At 47.0% G+C, this 18,845-nt stretch overlaps 1 protein-coding gene across 4 annotated transcripts in view; it reads left to right on the top strand.

Moving 5' to 3' along the window:
* Window positions 1–4,309, top strand: part of LOC133362312 (MAM domain-containing glycosylphosphatidylinositol anchor protein 1-like) — a 35,354-nt gene extending 31,045 nt beyond the window's left edge. For 3 of the 4 annotated variants that reach the window (XM_061581256.1, XM_061581250.1, XM_061581244.1), the window contains one exon: window positions 3,323–4,309. In XM_061581256.1, the coding sequence (XP_061437240.1) occupies window positions 3,323–3,607 (285 nt within the window). In that variant the 3' untranslated portion in view covers window positions 3,608–4,309. The remainder of the gene's footprint in view (window positions 1–3,322) is intronic. The other variant, XM_061581262.1, reaches the window with a different exon arrangement.
* The last annotated feature ends 14,536 nt before the right edge of the window (window positions 4,310–18,845 follow it).

The following is an 18,845-nucleotide window of genomic DNA, read 5'->3' as shown; positions in this document are numbered from 1 at the left end:
CCGCGTCACCCTACCCGCAGGGCGGTGGGAACCACTGTACAATAGCGCTGCAGCTCCTCATCCCACCTGATCAAAAGTCCTTCATGAAGGACTATATGGAACACTCCCGTCGTGACAGAATTTCCGCTTTTCGCCGCAGTGCAGCGCCGCAATTTCAAAAGTGTCACGTCCTCTACCTGCAGCCGTCCCCACTCGGCGTGCGTGAGGCCCAATGTGCTGTCTCCAGGTGTGACCACCTCGGCTGGTACTGCGTGACTTGACGCCGCCACAACATGCGGTGACCCAGCCTCAGGTGGTGTACACCTGGCAGCACCCGTCGAGCACGCGCATCGCACACTCAGCGGCAGGCGGGACAGGGCATCTGTGTTGCAGTGCCTCTTAAATTCTTTCGGGAGATTACCTTAAACGAGTACTCCTGCAGTATTTACAGCCAGCGTGGAAGCTGGCCGGACGGCTGGTCAACTCGCAAGGAGTATTGGAGAGCCGCATGGTCTGTGCGCACAACGAAGTCCCTGCCGTAAAGATACGGCCTATACTGCTGTATGAAATATACCATGGCCACAAGTTCCCTGCGTGTCACACAGTATCGTTGCTCCGCGGCAGACAGCACGCGGCTACCATACGCAACCACTCTCTCTCCATCGTTTTTTACCTGGGACAAGACAGCTCCTATGCCCGTGTCACTGACATCCGTATCTAATACGAACGGCAGGGAGAAATTTGTATAGCCGAGGGGAGGCACGTTAGCAAGATGATCACGCAACGTGACAAACGCGGCCTCCTCCTCCCACTGAAACTTCTGTTTTTTTGCGGTCAAAGCGTGTAACGGTTTGGCAATCGTCGCGAAATGCGGAACGAACCGTCGGTGATAAGGCGCAAACCCGAGGAAGCTACGCACTTCACCCACCAACTTTGGAGGTTGGCCAATCACGCACGCACGCCGTCTTGTCCGGGTCCGTGGCTATTCCGGACGCGCTGACAATATGGCCCAGATACGGCACAGATGTTTGTAATGGATGACATTTTTCCGGTTTCAATTTGAGATTGGCCACCCATAACTTGACGAACAATGAACGCAATCGCGTTATCTATGTCTTATAAGCCCTACAAAAACAAAGCATCTGCCTGGGTATTTTACGTAATTAAATCCTTCCCTCCCTCCACTCCCCATGAGTGATGGTGGGCAGTTGTGAAGAGAGTGGAGAATTGTCCATACCTGGGTATTGTGCTTATAACCAGCTCTGGTTTTGTAGCAGAGGTCTCACTCCTAATCAATCAAGTGGCATCAACTTGTGATCAGCTGCGTAATTCTGTGTGGAAGCTGCATACGAAGCTCCGGATCTCTTTGGCCATAGTTATGCCCTCCCTCCTCTCCGCTTGCGAAACTTGGAGCCTTTTAAAGAAACATCTGCGAAAGTTTAAACCATCCAGGCTGCCCTGCCTACAATCCATCCTGGGTTTAAGCAGACTGGATTGTTTTTAGGAGACCATAGATCCTTAAAAGAGTCCATTGTGAGTTCCTCCGGCAGGCAAGGCTGCGTTGGCTGGGTCATGTAGCCCGCATGCCCAGCCACCACATACCCAAGCAGCTTCTGTATGGCCGGGTAAAAGGGGCTAAATGGGCGTGTCACGAGCTACAGAATAGATGGAGCTCAAGGTCAAGTTAATTTATTAGGTATAGCCATGTGAGCCATTCGGCTCTTGAATCGGGTGCAACCGCAACAAACAAAAACATGAACAAAAAAACATCTTAAAAGTGAATATGGGACTGAGTGCAAATCCAAGAAGACAGCAAAATATTGCAGAAAAAACACCGTACACCAACGCTGTGTGCAAAATCCCAGTGGGAGCTGATGCAGTACAGAAGGATGTGGAGCTGGTTGGACTTGCTGACTGTTACAAGCGGTTTAAAAATCGTCCTCTGTGGAGGGGGCTCATGAAGGACGCTAGTGGACAGTTGGAGGCAGTCGCCCTCAAGAAACAGTCGAGAGTGGAGGAGCTAAGCTCTCAACAACGAGCGGAGCACCGGGCCGCTAAAGCACGCAGCAAGTTGGCATAGTAGGGACCACAGGCGATGGATCTGCCAGTCATCTCAGTCGACCCATGACACCTGAGTCTGTTCCATGACCTCCTACCAACGAGCCTTCAACACTTCAAGTGGCCTCAAGGTGCATCTAGCTTGGGACAAGTGCCGTGGCGATGTCATCGTCACTTAGTGATGAATGGCAGTTTGTTGTATGCAGGAATGTCTTTGTGTGTGCATGAGAGAGTGTGTATTATGTACGTGTGTATCGTGTAGCATGTCGGCCTTCATACGTGCTCGATATCAGTCTGTTAAAATGCTCTGTGGGAGATGCTGTCTTTGTCTATCTGGGACAGTGTATACATGTGTGGGGAAAGTATTTGTATACGATTGTGCACGCTCGTGTGTACACACACATTCGTGTGGACGTGCGTGTCTGTGTGCATGTTTGTGATGGTGTGTGTACGCAAGGCAGACTCAAGGTTGCTCGCTACTGCCCCCAACAATCCAATGGAAAATTACGCAAATCCCCTTGCCTATATACCCTGTCCCACGTGGAATTGGAATTGGGAAAAATCTTGGTCTACGCAATTTCGAAAGCCGTTTGGTACTTGGGCCCCAGGTCTTGGTAGTACAGTGGTATATGGTTGAACGGAGACGTCATCCTTGATTTAAATTATGTGTTCCCTGTGGAAGTCAAGTTCCAGTTCATTGTGAAAGAGCTAACGACTAATCCAGTGAACCTCCCTCCATTGGATGGACGGAGTGTTTTTTTTGGTTTAACACGTAGGCTTTCACGACTAGTATCATCCATAATATAGGTTTTTGGGTTAGATCGCGTAAATATATAAATGTGTCGTTAGAACCCGTTCTGTTTACGTGACAACCCTTACTAGTTGGCTGTGTCGGGTGGTGGCAGGTTCTAACGACACATTTATATATTTACGCGATCTAACCCAAAACCAATATTATGGATGTTTTTTTTATCTACTGGAACGCTTAATTAAATTACGACTAAGTTGTAAATTATTGCAGGAGGAAATGTTTACTTACACTGTTGTGTACTTATCTGACATTAAAGCGACTTTGTCCAACAGTGCATTGATCATGGCTGATGATGACAACGATTGTAATATGCCATCACCACTAATGTCAACGCTCCCTGCTCCCCTCTTGCTGCTTTGAAGGGAAATTGATGAAATTATTTAGCCTACTTTACATCTTTTTTTTATTTACAGCACTACGTCATTGGCAGTGTTGAGGATTGTAGTGATACATTGTTTTCTTTATGATTTAAAGCGCAAGGGGCCAAGAGTTGTGTTGGAGAACCCTCGGCGGGAAGATCAAGTGGAGGCATGCTGTGGTCCGGCAGACGGTCAGACCACCCATCCTGAGCAAGCATCGAGGCCCTCAGGAGACGAAGACGGAGCTGGCCCCGGCTACGGCAGGGATGGGGATGAATGCGCCGATGTTGCCGATGAATGTGCCGGTGTTGGCGACGATAATTACGGAGGAGGCGTTGAGAACGAAGGCGATATTGTTTACGCCACTTTGTCATTTGGCAACCCTCCAGAGAAAGACTGAACACAGCTTGAAATGTACTTTTTTTTTGCAAAAGTGTGCAAAAAAAGTGCCCATTCATATAGAGCGTATTAAGAGCAACTTGCCACATCACTTTTACATTCCGTGTTGAAAGAAAAAAAACACATTGCTTGAGTTAAAATTGTAGTTCAAGATAGATTTTCTCAATGCTCAAGTCATTTTACAAGTGGATGCAATATAGTTGAAATAATATTACAGTCGAAATTTTATTGTAAGAGGTATTGGCCATGCGACTCCATTAATCCGCAATTTTTATTCGGGGGCTGCAGGAGCAGCTCGGACTGACTTGCTGCGACTCCAATCTGTAAAAAAAAGTGGATTGTTGGAGTTTCTCAATGTTTATTATATAAAAGCCGAATTGACCAATTCTGCGATGTAGATCTGTAGTTAAAGATTTTTGCATGTTGAGACTTAATATCCAAGTCAAAGTAATGCAGAAATGCTTAACTATTCCACAGATAACGTAAGCACAATTTTTTCTGTTCTAGATACACCTTTGTATATGTACTATACCTCCGTTTGCCTTTGTATATCTGTCTTTGATTGGTTTGTCTCTGTGCACCGATATTTTTAAATCCTTTATATTAAGTTCGCTTGCTTGCGTGCTTGCTTGCTTACGACCGTGCAAATCTTTCGGTCGTTTTTTAACCTACTTCCCGTGATCCAATCGAGCTGACATTTTCCACACAGACTCGTTGTGCCAGACAATTAATGGTCATGAAAAAAAATTCCCAAAATTTTATACTTTTTAGGCCAAAAAAAAATATTTTACATATATTCAAATAGAACTCATTCATCACTTTGGCTGAACGTCACAGTATAAGAGCCCAGAGCGTAACCCCTCCACAGGCCGTGGCGGAGTAGTGCAGTTGGTAGCGCCCTCGCTTCCCATGCCAAAGGTCGCGGGATCGATCCCCGCGTGGGTCTTTTCTCTGTTTGATTTTCCGGACGTTTCTCGCCTCTCCTCTTGTTGCCGGATCTACGTGTCTTTTTTTTTTATCTCCATTCGTTTCTGTATCTCAATCTTCGTTAAAGCTCCATTTGACTCTTGTCTCCATCTGCCCCTCTTGTATCTCTGTTTCTCCCTGCATCTCCACGTAAATAATGACATCTTCAGGGGAAAAAAAACCCCTCGGATTTTCAGGAGTATCGCCCCTGCAATATTATGAGCTTTTTTGTGAACCGTGGGAGGTGCCGTACATTTTAGGATTCACAGACAATTGGAATGTGGATTTGTGGAGATCTACCTGTGTACCGGCAATAACCCATCATTATAGACATTGTGGTCCGAATATTCAGGTGAGCATGGGCAGTGCCTCGTCTACAATGGCAGTCCTGAACTTGGGGTTAAAATTTGCACATTCCCGTGCCAGCGACAAATCTATCGAAACGATTGTGCACTTCCTGCAAAGCGCTAATTCTATCGGCACCCTCGAGTATGATGGACTGAGTCGACCACCCTTGAGAATTTAACCCATGACCTGAGTACACTTTTAGCATTCTGCCATAGGACCACGTGTATATTAATGACCGGTAGATTGTATCCAACTAATAGGATTGTATATAGCTTGCTTTACACATTCTCATCGAAATGGAATCGATATATTTTTTTAGTTAAGCAGTTTCTGTAACTCGAGATGTAACTAACATGGCATTTTATGTAGATGTTAACGTGTAGATTCTGGTCTGTATCTACTTATAAAGTAGAATTACGACTCTTTGTGCTCATTTAGCCGGGCCAGGTTGTGGATGGGCTATGAACATCACTTTGGAAGAGTGGAGAGATAAGTTTGGAGTGGCGTAAATGGCTAGTTCAGGTCTGGAGTGCTGTCCAAGCATCAAGTAACATAGGGGGAAGACTAGAAATGCCAGATGATGGGATACTGTCAGGGCAGATCTTGTAGGTTGCATGTGTACTGTGCAGCAGCTGTGGAGGATAAATAAGTATAACCCGTAAAAACAAAGTTTTTCACTATAAATCCTTTATATGCGTGGCAGCGAACTTAATATAAAGGATTAAAAAATATATTCGCCTGTGGAGGACGCGGGGATCGATCCCGTGACCTTTGGCATGGGAAGCGAGGGCGCTACCAACTGCGCTACTCCGCCACGGCCTGTGGAGGGGTTACGCTCTGGGCTCTTATACTGTGATGTTCAGCCAAAGCCAAGAATGAGTTCTTTTGAATATATGTAAAATATTATTTTTTGCCTAAAAAGTGTAAAATTTTGGGAATTTTTTTTCACGAACATTAATTGTCTGGAACAACGAGTCTGTGTGGAAAATGTCAGCTCGATTGGATCACGGGAAGTGGGTTAAAAAACGACCAAAAGATTTGCACGGTCCTAAGCAAGCAAGCACGCAAGCAAGCAAGCGAACTTAATATAAAGGATTTAAAAATGGCATTGGTGAGGTGTGGTGGCATCAACAGCTTGACTACGATAACATCTTGATGTTGAGCTCCGTATTGGTGTGCAAAGTATTGAGTCTCGACTGCAAAACATTGTTATCTGTATATCTACGCAGTGGCTACTGATAGCATTGGAATATACATTTCATGATTTTTTTCTTCAATTTGATGTTTGTGTTTGAGTATTTGTCTCGGCCTCGCTGTGCGCTGCGTTGCACCACTATCCGAGTAGATAACCTCGCATTCAATAAAGCTTCAGAGCCAGGGTGAACATCCGACTCCAAACGTATTTAATGAATTGAACGAGGTAAAAGTCATGGAAAAACACAGCACAAATACAGCATCTTTTAATACTCGGAAATATCAATACAATGAATGAACACTACAGCATCATAACATTGTCTTAGATAACATGAAACTCAACAATATATCCTGGATGGACCAGGCACCTACATTAGTACTGAATAGCTATACAAGACAATAAGCTACTGTGTTAAGGGCACATCGTGTAATCACCATACTGCAGCCCTAAATGTATAGCCTTACACAACACTGAACTGTGGATGAGATTTTTCGTCATCCTTGCTCTCAAGATCGCAAAAAGGTTACATGGGTACAAGTCTGACTCGACTTATTCAATTACAAGTAACATTCACAATAAGGCAAGTGGCATGCTTCGTTGGTATCTGGGCCTCATTTATCATAACAATTTAACAGCATTATAAAGGCATTTACAGCATTATAACGGTCATTTTAACATTATAACAGCATTTCCAGTATTATAAGAACATAAACGAACTTACAGACAATGCTTCTTAAAGTCCCACAATGAACAGATGCACCTGTGGTCACCGAGACGTTATTTGTGCCTCCATTTTGTACTCTGTGTAATGGCTGACACCCGCGTGGTTGAGAGGGAATCTAAAATCGTAACTTCCTGGTCATGTGACCAAACTCGGCATAAAAACAGGAAATTCCTGTGTACATACACCCCCACATTTGCCGTGAGACAAACACCTGCCGTGAGGCAGAACAGTATTACTAATCAGTATGTAGTGTAGTAAGTACTTTTTTGTGGTAATTTATATGCAAATTTAAATTGTGTTTTATAAAGAAGGCACACCACTGCCTGAGACATCACTTATTATATATTTATTTTTGTGCATTGTTATTGACGAATGTATTTGGGTTCTTTGTTATTTGTGCATATGCACCACTGCCGACGCACGATCCCACAGAGAAAAAAAAGTTGTACAGATTAAGTTGTGTACAAAGATATGTCTAAAACCAAAACATGGAACTAAGATCGAAAACTATATTCCTTCGAAAATAGAAAACCAAATTCAACTTTTACACTTTTTAATATGTCCACGTTCTTTGTTAGGTTTATGGAATGTTAGTTTCCATTAGCAATTTTAAAAAAAATATTTGGCAAGAAATACTTTTTTTTACAACGATGTACATCTAGGACACCGTTGTTGCCAAAGTGGTCGGCAACTTATTGGCATGATGTCAATTTGAAATTAAGGAGCATGACATTTTGTAGCATGAAACCATACAGTAAGTGCTTACCGTTACGAACACTGAGCTGTAGTCCACATTAACAAATTCATTAATCCACACACATCTGTTGTAAACCGCGGTGTCAACATGTTTGAACAAGAACCAAAACCAAATGAAAGGAAAACGGTTGACCACGAGGGGACGCTGTTCCATATTATTTGGCCTTCAAAACTGATTCAAACCAGTTTATCTAACATTTTAAATTGAAAAAACTATGGTTTTACGTGGAACTGTTGCGTAAACGGCACTAAACCCGGATTTGCAGTAACTCACGTTTACGGAAAAACTATGCCTAAAAAATTCTAGATTTGAAGCTTTCGTGACTGCAAGGATTCATATTCTTAGGTTTTTTCGGTAAAGTCACGTAGGTAAAACATCATTCGGCTGTGACGGTCCCACCTGATGACGGAGACTTGTGTTGCCTCCGAAACGTCGTGATTTTTGTTTTATTTTATTTTCATTAATTTTGATGTTTTACCTACGTGACTTTACCGAAAAAACCTAAGAATATGCCTAAAAAAATATATCTAAAGGTTTTGATTACAAAAAAAAGCTGTCTGAAAATATGCAGAGGGACATTACGTGAGCAACAGCCGTTTAGTGTCGTGCCGAAACCAAGCAAACTTGAACCGAAAAAAATGAGCACATTCTCCGGATTTATAAGACGTTTCGGGAAGTGGCACGCAACCCCCACAAAACCTTGTGTCTGCTGTAAATACATGAGTGTTTTTAATCGAAGAAATTAGTTTTCAATCTCAGGTATGAGTTCAAGCGGTCGCCGGAGTGAGCTTATGAGGACACTCGCGCCTCGTCCATCATCGAAGGTTTGATGTCGGTCGCAGATGATAACTGAAGAAGGGCCAACCACCGAAACGTCGGTTCTGTATATTTATGTACGTTTATTTTCATTTGAAGGCCACAAAGACAATGGTCCCCCGTGTAACCTTGAACAGACTGCAGGGGCAAGTGCTGTTAGCAAAGTAGTGCGTGTGAAGAAGCAGGCATGAAGCGATGACGTGGCCAGCGCCACGCCCGGTCGTCTTTGTCTCCCCCAAGTGGCGACAATGTTCCACATAGCAACTCAGTACTTTACCCATTTGAGGACCGAGTCGACCTAGGGGAGGCCCGGGACCGGTTCAGATAATCGTCATGAAGATGATCAACGGCCCTTTGATTTTCTGAAGCATGCAAGGCTGCACCATGTACATGGGGAGATGGATATTATTATACATTATTAATATTATTATTTACATGCAGACGGCAATCCGCGTCATCACAACTCCGACTCATCGCAACGATAGCCACGAGGTGGCGGCGACTCACGGTAAAGATGACTTCAAGCAAGTGCACACTAACCACGCCCGCCTTTGTCTCCTGAGTGGCGATGTTTACACACCGCACCAGGTACTCGTTTGAGGCTGAGTCGACCTAGGGGATGCCCAGGACCGGTTCAGATAATCCGTCACTGGCGTTGGCCGTGAGTGGGAATCGAACCCGGGTTGCCAGGTTCGTAGCGCATTACGCTAACCGCTACCACCACCGCTCCCCACACCACCAGCAGCATCACCACCACCAGCAGCACCACCACCAGCACCACCACCAGCACCACCACCACCATCACCACCACAATCACCACCAGCAGCATCGCCACCACCAGCATCACCACCACCAGCAACACTACCAGCATCACCACCACCAGCACCACTACCAGCATCACCACCACCAGCATCACCAGCACAAAACACACGAAGCAGCATCATCATCATGAACATCATACGCCTTGAAAGACCCAATCATCCGCGAGGTTCATTGACCGCCACCGCATCCATTGCACCAACCAAGTGTATTATAATTGATGACAATGATGGTGGTGATGATGTAGTACGGAGACTGTTGTACCCACCCAGACACAGAGCCATGGAACGGGTGGCGACTCAAGACTCGGTGGCCGATCCACAAATACGGAGGCAGATGAGGAGGCATCGTCGTCCCAGCAGCGATTATAGTTATTCAACACTCCACTACTCCTGACTCGGCAATCATCTTGCATCATAGACCACCTCGAACTGCTTGTTGTTGTGTTTAGTTTGTTGTTTTTCAACCGAGCACCTCCGATTAGCGCGGTTGGCTACGTACGGTGTGAAAGAAGTGCAACATGGTACATACCTCAATGTACAGCATCAACAGCCACACACAAAAGACAGATCTATAGATTCACCCTGAGACCCATAGACTCGCACACAGATCTATAGATTTACTCTGCAACCCACAGACTTGCACATAGATATGTAGATTCACATATAAAACCAGGCTCATACATGGGTCCTTAGGCTCACACACAGCTCGAATAAACTCACACACAGCCTATCAGGCTCGCAGATTTCTATATATGGACGTGGAGGCATAACACGATGTAACACAATGTTTGTTCCTGGGTAGTAAGTGTCCTGATCACAAAAGCAAAGTTTGTGGAGAATAATAGCCATTTTCTGTACTTTTGAGGCATAAACAATTGGAAAATAACACTTACCACCCAGGAACACTCCGCAATTCTCGACGCAGCAAGCAATCAGCTGGCATCTTAACAACTGGTCTCCAACAACAACAGCAGCCACGCGACTAAAGGAAGTGAGCTATTATCAGTATGACGACAAAATTGGTCATGAAAAGCTTTTCAATGCACACACTTTTATTTGCACTCAAAAGTAGAACAGACGTTTTTTTTACCCCCGAAATTAATCAAATGTTGATGTGCTCAAGAAAAAGTGTGTGGCTCGCATAAATTAAATTAAACACATGGAAAGCTGTACGCCTTTTGGCGTCTTATGGTCTAACACCGGTTGAGACGAGGCTCAGAAGAAAGCTGTCTCTGGTGTGGACCAATCAGTTTCAAAGACATTGCATTTATTATCAGTGTGTTTTTGTTTGCATTCTGACCACAAGTATATTGGCTAATGCAGACATGATTCCTTGTAAGAAGTTTCAGTTTGGTGTTTTAACATCTTAACACCTCTTTTGTTTCCAGAATAAAGGGGAAAACCTATTATCATATTTTGGTACTGGCAAATGAGGTCCCATGATGTAGACTTCCTGTTTTATTGCCAGAAAGGGGTAAAACCTATTCTTCATTTTCATCCTTCGATGCTGGCAAAAAAGGGTCCCATGAGCTCTTAGACAACGGTAGTGAAAAAAACAACCCCTAACATCATAGTAGCGTGGAGGAGAAGTTGCATCTACACTTGAATTCGGGCTCACGATCATTGCGAAAGTGACGCATTATCACTGAAGCAAAGGAGCAGACGCACGCTCCCCTCTCGCTGGACGCCTTGGAGCCACGATTAAGGGCAACTCGCAAGCAAAGCGCAGAGTTAAGAACGCACACTCGCTCGTTCAAGAGGAGCTTCAGGGTCGTGCCTATCCCGTGGCACGCGGGCTTATTACGACACCTGAGGACAAAGTGGGCAGCCGAGGTGGCGTGTAGAATTAATTGGTATATGTTGAAACTCATGAATAGCGAGGGGTTTAAATGGTACTCGCGGTCCTCGACTTACGAACATAGTGAGCTCTGTGACTCGTTCGTAAGTCGGGGTGTGTCTTTACGTGCCTTTTTGTTTTAGCCGACATCACCGACCTCGTATCGGTAGATGGCAGCAAATGTTCATTAACACAGATTCCCTGCTGCTGCTGCCGCGTTGGCGACGATGCACAATCACAATTAACAACAACGGCTCAAACCAACACGTGGGGTCAATAACACTGAGTGTGACCTTTACAAGGAGCAATGTAAAACAGGCGACGTTTCGGGAAATGGCCCTTTTTCATGGTATACAGAGAGGCCGGAGATGTATACAGCGATCTCCAGGGAGGTAGAATGGCCTCAGTCGACCTCTCTGTGTGCTATCATGAAGAAGGGCTATTGCCCGACACGTCGCCTATTCGATGGTATTGTTTCCAAGGCCACCCAGTGCTATGAATGTATTGAGTGGGTTTTTTTTTCTCGCCATCACATTTACGTTGTCTTGTTGGGTATTGGAGTCGTGTTTTAACGAATGATAATTTTATTCTACTGAATGAAAACAAACATACGACGTGACGTCTGATGGAAAATAGGAATAGGCTTTACCCTTCCCGGCATTAATACTAACAGGTGTGAAGATGTGCGTACACCAAATAGACACACCAAGTCTGCATTAACTACGCATGAGGCTTGTGTTAAAACATGAATAACAAACGTGCTCTGGTCTGACACTGGTGAGACTAGGCCATAAAGAAGGCTGCTGTCTCTGGTGTAGGCCAATTAGTTTCAAAGACAATGCTATTTATTATCAGAACATGTTTGCATGCTCACCACAAACAAGTACGTGTGTTTAATGCAGACTTGATACCTTGCAAACAGGTTTCTATTTGGTGTTTGGACGTCTTAACTCCTGTTTTAATGCCAGAAAGGGTTAAAACCTATTCTTATTAATCTTTTAAAACAGTCTGCCTCAGCAGCAGACCATGCTTCCCCACCTGATGACGGACGCTTGTGTTGCGCCCGAAACGTCGTGATTTATTTTACTTTATACCTACGTGACTTTACCTATTTTTATTTTTCATAAACGTGCTTTGAAAAAACGCTGTGCATTGTCCTTGAAACTGATTGGCCTACGCCGGAGCTGCAGCCCTCCTATATGGCCCCGTCTCTCCACCGGTGTTAGTGAGTCAGAGAACAACGCCAAAAAGGCGAACAACACCAGGGCAATGCAAGCACCAAAGTGCAGCGTCGGACATACGTATGCACACACCGCCTGTTCACCTACCTGCAGTTACGGCCAGCGGTCTGTAGGGGGTGCCAGCATGTACAAGGGGATAGAGAGAGAAAGCCGGATCATAGAGAGGTTGGGTTCCCCTCCCCTACTCCAGGTGAGGGCTGGGGAGGGAAGGGGCCTTTCCAGGATTCTCTGGAAGATTCCAGAAAGGGGGCGGTACCGGGGGCGAAGAGTCCCCGGGACGAGTATAAAAGGCGGCTCTCAGGTCGGCTCGAGGCAGTGCTACGAAGACTGAAAACCAGCTTGGCTAGGACCCTGGGACCCCCGGACCCGACGTCCTTGTAAGGGCCGGTCCCGAGTACGGACCAGTGGTCGGGACCCGTACCTTGGCTGGATCGGGTCAGCCAGTCTCCCCTAGGTCACCCCTAGCCAGAGGGCTTTAGCTTACCCCGAGTGATAGAGCACGTGAGCCCGAAGGCTGTACCTCCTTAGTGAGCGGGGTAAAGGGGTGCCGTGATACGTTGTTATAAATAAAAGTGTTGCCTCCAAGGTACAAAAGCATTGATAGCTCGGGTCGAGCAGCTAATATACCTTTGAACGTCTGAACACCTCCTGTATTAATGTCGGAAAGGTTAAAGCCGATGATATCTTTCTAAATTTTCATGCCACCAAAAGGGGTCCCATAATGTTATGTTTGTTGCGAGACATTTGTGTGTGTGTGTGTGTGGCAAACCGGGTTTAACCGGTTTTTCTCATTCGGTTACCGGTAACAGTGAAAAAGCCAGATTTTAACCACCATAATCTCTAACCTGTGCATCCGCGCCATTATTTGTTGAATATATTCAAGTACATACATATTCGCCTATTACCATACTCCATTTATTTAGCTCCTCCTTTAAAAAAAAACGTCACAGTGTTCTTGACGAGATGCGTTGCCTTTGTTCGGCATTCATTCGTTCCAACGGGCGGGTTCCCCCCGTTTCGCCCTCTGCTGTTCGCGGCTTGGAACTTGCAGCACTTTACAAATCTCAGCGCCCGTCGCGCTGTCGGCATCGGCTTTCAGACGAGCTGATTCGTCGTCTCTTCGAGGGTTTATACCACCAACAACCGACCCGCGTAAACAATACGTGGCCAAATTTCGATTTAAAGCTTTCGTGACTGCAGGGATTCATCTTCTTGGTTCTTTCGGTAAAGTAACGTAGAATGGAAATAATAAAATAATAAAAATAAAACATAATAAAATAATTCCCACGACGTTTTGGCCACAACGCAAGCAGCCGTCCTCAGGTGGAGAACAGATCTGTCGAGAAGTCTGAATGACACGTCTCAGGCTTGGAGCGACTATTTAAGCTGGGATAGAGGGGGGAAGAGCGCCTTGACAAAATAATTTGCATATCAAGAGGAATTTAGCATATTTATGGGTCAGCAGCAGAGGTTAGTGTAAATGCAATTGGTATTACCTATTCAGAAAGGTGAGAGACTCGATTAGCTGAGCCTTCTTATCCCGGAGTTTGTTGAAAGATCTTAAAGTTTTGTGGAATCCCACCCCGTAGTGGCGGTTAAATGTCGATTTAAACCTTTCGTGACTGCAGGGATTCATCTTCTTGGTTCGTGGCAGATTACGAGTTACTGTTTCAGCCCCACCGGCGTGTTGGAGAGTAAACCCACGACAATTTGCAATTCGAGTCGCCGTGACGTTTCGCTGGTGATTTGGACAACGGCTAGCTTCGTCGGGCCATGTAGCCAGAATTGTGAAGAAGCTTTCCCGTTTCTGGTCCTAAATAGATCTGAGAAACGTCACAGTACTCGAATTATAATTGATTTCGGTTTACTCTCCAACACACCGTTTGTGCTGAAGTAGCCACTCATTGGCTACGATTTGGATAGGTTACAAACCTTGCCAATTGACTGTGTCGGGTGGTGGTGGGATAACGGCACATTTCTATTTACGCGATCGAACACAAAATACCTTTATTCTGAATAATATTGATTTGATTTAACGTGGATCAGATAACTCATGGGGTCAGGAAATATGGAGTCTCACCTGCAAGAGTGACCCGACCTGGGTCACCAATAAGACGCAAGCAAAACGAACACGAGTACTGTACTGTACATCGATGAAGCAAATATAAATCTGCGCAAAAAAAACCCAATCGTGTCACATGGAAAACTGACAACGTTGCACAATCTCGAACCGTGATAGTAAATTCCCTGCAGCGTAAATCGTCTGGGGCAGGTTATTTTTGTCAAGACTGATCACAGAACAATTCCACGATTAAAACTCCGGAAGTATTAAAACAGGGTGACCACAGCAACAATATGTAAACAGACGAGGACGTAAATATGTCATCAACATTGCCCTTAAAATATAAAATCATGAGCAGCTTTTGAAGGTCGCTCTCCGCGGCAGGGTGAGTGTGAAAAGCGCCGCCTGCGACGTTGTGGTTCCAGAGATCACTCAGATGTGCCTCTGTGATGTCCACTTCCGCGCGTCACTTCTCTGCACGCAAAGAGATAGGGGGGTCCTTTCGTCTCAATACCCGAACGCTGAGAGCACAATCGGAACAACATATATTGGAGAAATATTTTTGTAACAAAAATTCTGCGTGACATTATTCTGCCGTGGCAAGGCGGGTGGGGAACTTGTGCTGGCTTGCTAATATGTGGACACAGAGGTCACCTGTACACACGTGTGTGTTCCTGTACACTTCAGTCCAGTACAAGGACAATGCACTGTTGTCCTGTACGTAGTTATCCTCCCCCGACACCTCCTATTAGCACGGTTGGCTACGTACGTGCTTACGTTGAACTTCTTTCGCACCGTAAGTATCCAACCGTGCTAATCGGAGGTGCGAAAGAACTTCAACATGCATATGTACACGCGTGTTCCTGTGCACGTGTATTTCCGTACACACGTGTGCGTTAATGTGCGCGCTTCGGCGAGCGGTCGTGTAGCTCACGGCCACCAATACCAGTGACGATTATCTGAACCGGTCCTGGACACCCCCCCCCCCTCCTGCTCGACTCAGCCTTAAATGAGTCCGGTACCTGGTGCGGTGTGTAAACATCGCCACTAGGGAGACAAAGGCGACCGGGCGTGGTGTTGGCCACCCACCCCCTCGTGTGCCGTGCCGACCTTCATAGGTGCTACTCGCTAAAAGCACTTGGCACAACAAGTCTGTTAAGGCTAATAGGGGGGGTGGGCGGGAATCTTTGTCTTTGGGTGTCCAGTACATGTGCATTTATGTATACAGTATAAATAAAAGATAATTAATTTGATGCAATTGACGAGGCATTCATATCTCGACGTTTCGTTGAACTGGCTTTGTTAAAGAACGACTAGGTTGTTGAAGAAGTGTAATTTTGTAAAAAAAAACAGGAATAGGTGGGGTGGGAAAGGGTAGAAGCGCAGCACCTGCAATGTCTCGCTCTCGCCACTGCTGGCGGAAGAGGCCTACACTCGAGGTGAGCTCTGGGGAGACCCTATAGACTAGTATAGAGGTCTTGTATCCTCCTCTCGCACGCTGGCCTGGCGTATTTATTTACTAAACTAAAAAATATTAATTTTACCAGGTAAGGCCCACACTAAGCTATCTATTTTTCAGAAGCGATCCGGCTTTCACAAATGATAGCTCAACAAAGTGGCTTATCGTTTGGAAATGTATTGCAACCCAAATACCCTAAACGCATGATGTTTATTCAAAATGTGGAGGGGAAACACCGAAGGACCCGGAGGAAAATCCACGCGACAAAGGGGAGAGAGAGACGAAAACTCCAGATATACAGCAGCAGGCGTCAGGATCAGGATCGAACCCACGACCTCCTGCACACCAAGCGAGGTAGTAAACATTTTGCTGCCAGTTGTGAGTACCCACACTTTACCCCACCACTGCGAGACCTGTCGATAAATGACCTGTGACGTACAGATGTATATCAGGATCCGACGAACATAACAACAAGAGGATCGTTCTATTTCGAATTCGGTGTAAAATGCACAAACATTTAAAGAGCCGCAATGCACTGTGTGGTGAAGACGAGACGGGTAGTCCTAAATAAATAACAGCTCTGGAACTACAGGTTTCCGACTCCTGCTCATGGTGAACTGGACTTCCATGGTGAACTGCACTTCCATGGTGAACTGGACTTTCCATGGTAAACTGCACTTCCATGGTGAACTGGAGTCCCATAGTGAACTGGCCTCCCATGGTGAACTGGACTTCCATGGTTAACTGGAGTTCCATAGTGAACTAGACTCCCATGGTGAACTGGACTTCCATGGTGAACTGGACTCCCATGGTGAACTGGACTCCCATAGTGAACTGGACTTCCATGGTGAACTGGACTCCCATGGTGAACTAGACTCCCATGGTGAACTGGACTCCCATGGTGAACTGGACTCCCATGGTGAACTGGACTTCCATGGTGAACTGGACTCCCATGGTGAACTGGACTTCCATGGTGAACTGGACTCCCATGGTGAACTGGACTCCCATGGTGAACTGGACTTCCATGGTGAACTAGACTCCCATGGTGAACTGGACTCCCATGGTGAACTGGACTTCCATGGTGAACTGGACTCCCATGGTGAACTGGACTCCCATGGTGAACTAGACTCCCATGGTGAACTGGACTCCCATGGTGAACTGGACTCCCATGGTGAACTGGACTTCCATGGTGAACTGGACTCCCATGGTGAACTGGACTTCCATGGTGAACTGGACTCCCATGGTGAACTGGACTCCCATGGTGAACTGGACTTCCATGGTGAACTAGACTCCCATGGTGAACTGGACTCCCATGGTGAACTGGACTTCCATGGTGAACTGGACTCCCATGGTGAACTGGACTCCCATGGTGAACTAGACTCCCATGGTGAACTGGACTCCCATGGTGAACTGGACTCCCATGGTGAACTGGACTTCCATGGTGAACTGGACTCCCATGGTGAACTAGACTCCCATGGTGAACTGGACTCCCATGGTGAACTGGACTCCCACACAATGCGTACTCACAGCAGCTGTACGCTGCGAGTTCGACTCACAGCCTCCTCGTCCTCCCCCTGTCCTAGCGGGGTGGGGGGGGGGGTCTCGACCGCCACCCCCTCCCCTATCCTCCCCTCTGTTTCCGTCCCTGATCATCACCCACCCCCACTCGCCCCCCCCCCTTTTCCTCCCCCCTACTCCGCCCGCTCCCCCCACTCCCCCCCCCCCGCCCAGCGTCCTCCCTCGCTCCACACGTGGCCCCCTCCCACCCTCACCTGCTCCCTCCCCTCTCGCCCTTTCCACCTTCGTCTAGCCCCTTTACCCCCACCTCACCCCCCCCTGTCATCACCCCCTCCCTTGCTCCAATTAAATACGACACTGGGGCCTCGCAGCCCCTCCCCCCACCACCCACCCTCCCATCCACCTCTACACACGCGCGCACACCTGTCAAGCAAAGACAAAGGTCACCCGTGCAGCCTCTTGCAGGCAATTGAGGCAAGTGCTTTCAGTGCGTAAAGCGCCGATGATGATCGCCACAGCGCACGACGTTGCCTCGTCGAAGGCTGAGCCGACCTAGGGGAGACCCACGACCGGTACCGGTTGAGATATTCGTCTTCTGGTGGTTGACCGCGAGCGGGAACCGTGGCGTGCCCAACCGCAGCGCCACCGCTCTTAAAAGCTGACCTGATTCCATCTGCCTGCGTGCCAATTTGAACGTCGGTTCCGCAATCCCCCCCCTCACCACGCTCACTCCTCTCCTGCGCCCTCTGTCCACGTCCCGCACTATCAACGACTTCGCCGCTGCTGTTCGCCCATTGATCGAACGGCAGGTGGCGCGTGCCGTGGGGTCAAATGTGGGTGCTCCGAATCTCTTCTCCAGACGCGTCTTTGTCTCTGCTCACCGTGGAAGAGGAGACCGAGTTACCCCCCTCTAAGTTCGACAGTTGTGGTGGCGAGATGTTAACCACCTCGCCTGGTGTACAGGAGGTCGTGGGTTCGATCCCGACTCTGACGCCTGCTGCTGTATATTTGGAGTTTACGGTGTCTCTCTCTCTCATCATCATCACGGTGGCTAGGAGATGTTAACCACCTCGCCTGGTATGCAGGAGGTCGTGGGTTCGATCCCGACCCTGACGCCTGCTGCTGTAATTTGGAGTTTGCGGTGTCTCTCTCTCTCATCATCATCACGGTGGCTAGGAGATGTTAACTACCTCGCCTCGTATGCAGGAGGTCGTGGGTTCGATCCCGACCCTGACGCCTGCTGCTGTATATTTTGAGTTTGCGATGTCTCTCTCTCTCTCTCATCATCGTCACGGTGGCTAGGAGATGTTAACCACCTCGCCTGGTATGCAGGAGGTCGTGGGATCGATCTCGACCCTGACGCCTGCTGCTGTATATTTGGAGTTTGCGGTGTCTCTCTCTCTCTCATCATCATCACGGTGGCTAGGAGATGTTAACCACCTCGCCTGGTATGCAGGAGGTCGTGGGTTCGATCCCGACCCTGACGCCTGCTGCT

Source organism: Lethenteron reissneri, chromosome 8 (genome assembly GCF_015708825.2).
Source record: "Lethenteron reissneri isolate LAM-NWPU_2019-01 chromosome 8, ASM1570882v1, whole genome shotgun sequence".
In the NCBI taxonomy this organism is placed as follows: Eukaryota; Metazoa; Chordata; class Hyperoartia; order Petromyzontiformes; family Petromyzontidae; genus Lethenteron; species Lethenteron reissneri.
Note: the sequence above shows the minus strand (reverse complement) of the source record. Positions and strands in the feature narration are given on the sequence as shown.